General features: G+C 41.5%; 1 protein-coding gene across 1 annotated transcript; it reads right to left on the bottom strand.

Moving 5' to 3' along the window:
- Positions 1-1744: 1744 nt before the first annotated feature.
- Positions 1745-3904, bottom strand: LOC109463089 (transmembrane and TPR repeat-containing protein 1-like; the record flags this gene model as incomplete). The annotated part of the gene is made up of 2 exons (XM_019759802.1): positions 1745-1956; positions 3758-3904. Coding segments are annotated over 2 exons (359 nt in total), but the record flags the coding sequence as incomplete, so codon positions are not given.
- Between the last annotated feature and the right edge of the window lie 683 nt (positions 3905-4587).

Below are 4587 nucleotides of genomic sequence, written 5' to 3'. Positions count from 1 at the left end.
AGTCAGCACCAGGGACAGGGAAACACAGTCAGCACCAGGGACAGGGAAACACAGTCAGCACCAGGGACAGGGAAACACAGTCACCAGACAGGGAAACACAGTCAGCACCAGGGAAACACAGTCAGCACCAGGGACAGGGAAACACAGTCAGCACCAGGGACAGGGAAACACAGTCAGCACCAGGGAAACACAGTCAGCACCAGGGACAGGGAAACACAGTCAGCACCAGGGAAACACAGTCAGCACCAGGGACAGGGAAACACAGTCAGCACCAGCACCAGGGAAACACAGTCAGCACCAGGGACAGGGAAACACAGTCAGCACCAGGGAAACACAGTCAGCACCAGGGAAACACAGTAAGCACCAGGGACAGGGAAACACAGTCAGCACCAGGGACAGGGAAACACAGTCAGCACCAGGGAAACACAGTCAGCACCAGGGACAGGGAAACACAGTCAGCATCAGGGACAGGGAAACACAGTCAGCACCAGGGACAGGGAAACACGGTCAGCATCAGGGAAACACAGTCAGTACCAGGGACACACAGTCAGCACCAGGGACAGGGAAACACAGTCAGTTGTATGTAGCCTAAGTAGTTGGCACTTATGCGGCAAGAACACAATCCCAAACTTGACTAAGCAATGTGAGGCAAGAACTGGTTGTGATTTTAAACACCAATATCCTCTCACTTAAACCAACCTGATGAAATAATTTTCAGAAGTGTTTACTGAATTTTACGACTGATACTGAACGATAATTTCCCTTTCCCTAACATGAAATTTTCATTCCTGCATGGTGGACACATGTCTGTTTTATAATTAATACATAAAATACATATTTTTTAGGTCTAATCAGGTTCAAAATCTCAAGACAGTTAGGAAACTTAACTCTAAAAGAAGAAAGAAGTATATCTGTAAATGTACATTTTTTGTTAGTACCAAGGATATTGGGGGTTTCTTTTACACAACCGGTATAGACTCTGATCCCGCTTATTTTTCAATATCTGTTAGCCAAATTTGGGATTGTGTTCTCCCTGTAAAAGTGCCACCTCCTCTGGCTACATACATTTGCATAGTGGCCAGAAGCAGTATTCAAGTCAGAAGCTTTGAGTGAGACATTCAGTCTCACTGGACAAAGTAAGAATCTTGGACACATACAGAACCAGACTTCTATGCACGAGGGATTAAAGAGGCCATCTACATCAGGGCATTACAACCATCCCTCAACAGAGACGGGGGCGCCATAGACTTTCTGCAACCTATGATCCACTGTTCACGGAGTCACGTGTGATATCTGTGTGACGTCACGGAAGCTGTGGATTGCTCATTCCTTGACAAAGACTGGAGTTGTACAGTCGAAAATTTGGGTGAGTCCAATTTCTTGTGTTGGAAATAACAGTTTAAAATTGCTTCATAATGATTTCTACCAACACAGATGAACTTTCAAGATAACATCTGTCCATAATATCACCAGGGTCCATAATATCGCCACATTGAGAAATAGTGTTGCTTAAAGATATTTTTACTGCAACATACCCTAGGTATGTACATTTGATGTGTGAAGGAGTGCATACCAAAAGTATGTTGCAGTAAAAATATCTTTAAGCACACTATTTCTCAAGGTGGCGATATTATGGACCCTGGTGATGTTATGGACACAGATGTTACATGTAAAGAAATCTGCTATACAATGTATCTTATCAGTATGTTTTACCAACTATTTTGGGAATGTAAATGTAATGTACCTAGTTTGGCTAAGAAAGCTCCGTAGTTATTTAGCACATCTGGGTTTTCCCTGTCCAGATCTAGTGACTCCTGGTAGATGGCCAGGGCCTCCTGGTTCCGTTCTAAGTCGGACAGTAACGAGGCCAGGTTGACACGAGCATCGATGTAGTCTGGCTGGATGACAATGGCTCGTCTGAACAAGGTCTCTGCTTCTGATGTCTTCCCTTGTTTGCTGGAGAAAAGGGATGTGATGGTAGTCAGGACAGTAATGTAACAAATAGCTGTAAGCATGAAAGTTCATCTAAGTTGGTAAATTACATTTAAATTTATGAAAAACTTAAACTGTTCTCCAACTCAACATTTGACTCACCAGAAATTTTCGACTGAATCACTCAGTCTTCCTCAGCTATATACATCAGGGCACTTTAACCATCGCTCAACCGGGACTGGGGGCGATATCGACTTCAGACAACCTTTGACCCTTTGTTGACGTCACACGTGGGAAAAATAACACGTGTCCACAGCTTTTGGGTCAGATAGCTGAGGAAGACTGAGTGATTCAGTCGAAAATTTCTGCTGAGTCAAATTTTGAGTTGGAGAACAGTTTAAGTTTTTCATAAATGGCTGTAAGTTCATACTAGAATTATCATATCTAATGGATGGGACCAGCTGATCCTTTATTAAGGACTAAATGACACCAAAAAAAGTCTGTAAAATACATACAAATATCGGGAGTGTACATACAATATAGTCACTGGAAGTTTGTTCCAATCATGATGACTGAGAAACTGAGCTTGTACGGCCTTCTGAAAGTGGATTTTTTGAGACTCTCTAACAAGCCTCCCAATTGCCCACTTCGGGCATTTTTATTTGCATCGCCGTTTTATTTTTGCATTTCTGTCCTCTTTATTGAGCTGACATCACTGGGTGACAGCTCAGGAAAAAATACAGATATGCAAAAATAAAATGTAGAGATGCAAAATAATCACCCGCCAGGACTGGCTTGTGCTGACCTTTCCAAGGCAGGGCATTAGAATTTCGAATGTAACAGGAGATCCATGCATATTTATTGTGAATGTGTCTGTTAGCCAGGTAATACTTGTCTACATGTAGTTACAGTGTTATGTCAACTACAATCAGATAGGGTCATATTTTGGTGTCATGAGCACTTTAAAGTCATGATCAGTTGAACCCAATCGGCTTGTACTGGAGCTTCTTTCTCTTGTCCACAAACAGTATAATACAATGAATCTTTTTGACATGAGCATGATAAAATCAATCATTTCACAGGGTTCAACTAGGACATTGGAGTGTTTGTCTCCAATGTACCCACGTAATATAATGCCACATTGGTGGACCAAGTCTAGGTGCTTGAATGAGTTCTTCCTTCATGTACATGTCATGTATTCTCATATCATATAATTCCTGTTGTCCAATGATGGCAAAAATTGAATATACATGTACACTGGTAGGATGCTTTTTTTGTCTAATTAGTAATGCCTTCTAAGTTTATCAAGTTCTTTTAATAAAATAAAAGAGAGACAACATTGTGTAACATGTTGTGACATTGTTTGGCCAGCTATGACCAGGGTGACATGTGCTTCATGACATGCTTCTTTTGGAGTAAGGCCACACCAATTTAATTTCTTGGTTAACGGATTCGACCGCTTCATTTTTTTCTGATTTGCAAAAAAAAATTAAAACTCAGAATCAACTGCAAAATGCTCATATTTTGCCCTGAACAGTTGAAAACAGTCCTTTTCTTCCTAGTTGTTACAGTTATTCCATCTTTCAATGCAATGGTATCATTAAAAGTTCAAAATTCATTGTTTAAATTTTGAACCAGCCTGGTATGTTGACTTCATGGCTCCTATCGTACCATTTTGGGCCATAATAGGATGCCTAGGCCTGATTTTATTTTTTTCGCTCGCCCGCTCCATTATTTTTGTAGAAAAATCCGTTAACCGAAAAATTAAATTGGTGTGGCCTAATATAAGATACCAAACTACCACCAAACCTCAAATATTACATACCTGATGAGGTTGGCGAGGTTGAAGTGTGCCTTGGCGTGTTGTGGAGTGATGTTCATGGCGCGGCGGTAGTACAGCTCCTGTAGCTGGGAGTCGTTGGTCATCAGGGTACCCAGGTTGTTGTTGGCACTGGCATGGCGAGGATACAGTCTGACATTCAGGAAACAAAGGACAAAACTAAGACAGAGGTCAACAGAGACGGGGGGCGCCACAGACTTTCTGCAACCTATGATCCCCTGCCCACGGAGTAACGTGTGTTATCTGCGTGCCGTCATGGAAGCAGTGGATTACTCATTCCTTGACAAAGACAGTCGTACAGTCGAAAGTTTGGGTGAGTCCAATTTGTTGTGTAGGAAATTACAGTTTAAACTTGCTTTATAAGACAGAGGTAATTGTAAAGGACATAAAACCATGGCTGACAGACCGCTGTGGAGTACAGACTAGTGGTGCAGCAACTTCACCTGCCCACCAGGGATGATGATGATGATGAAAGGTACCAGTTTACAGCCAAATAACTGGAAACATCCCTTAGCCCAATTTAATTTGTTGCTTCTCGGATCTCCCTGTCCATTTTTTTCTGATTTGCAAAAAAAAAAAATTGTGTGTGTGTGGGGGGGGGCATTCTAAATTAACTGCAAAAGACATACAATACCCAACGGTTGAAAAAAGTCCTTTTCTTCCTAGTTCTTAAGTTTTTCAATGTAACAATGCAATTTGTTCATTAAATCTTCAAAATCTATTGTTTTAATCATAAACCAGCATGGTATGTTCACTTCATGGCTCATATTGTAACATTTCCGGCTATCATTGGGTGTATTGGCCAGTTTTTTTTT

This window comes from Branchiostoma belcheri, unplaced genomic scaffold (genome assembly GCF_001625305.1).
Source record: "Branchiostoma belcheri isolate BF01 breed outbred unplaced genomic scaffold, Haploidv18h27 scaffold1212, whole genome shotgun sequence".
NCBI lineage: Eukaryota > Metazoa > Chordata > Leptocardii > Amphioxiformes > Branchiostomatidae > Branchiostoma > Branchiostoma belcheri.
The sequence above is the reverse complement of the archived record's forward strand: the minus strand, read 5'-3'. Positions and strand labels throughout refer to the sequence as shown.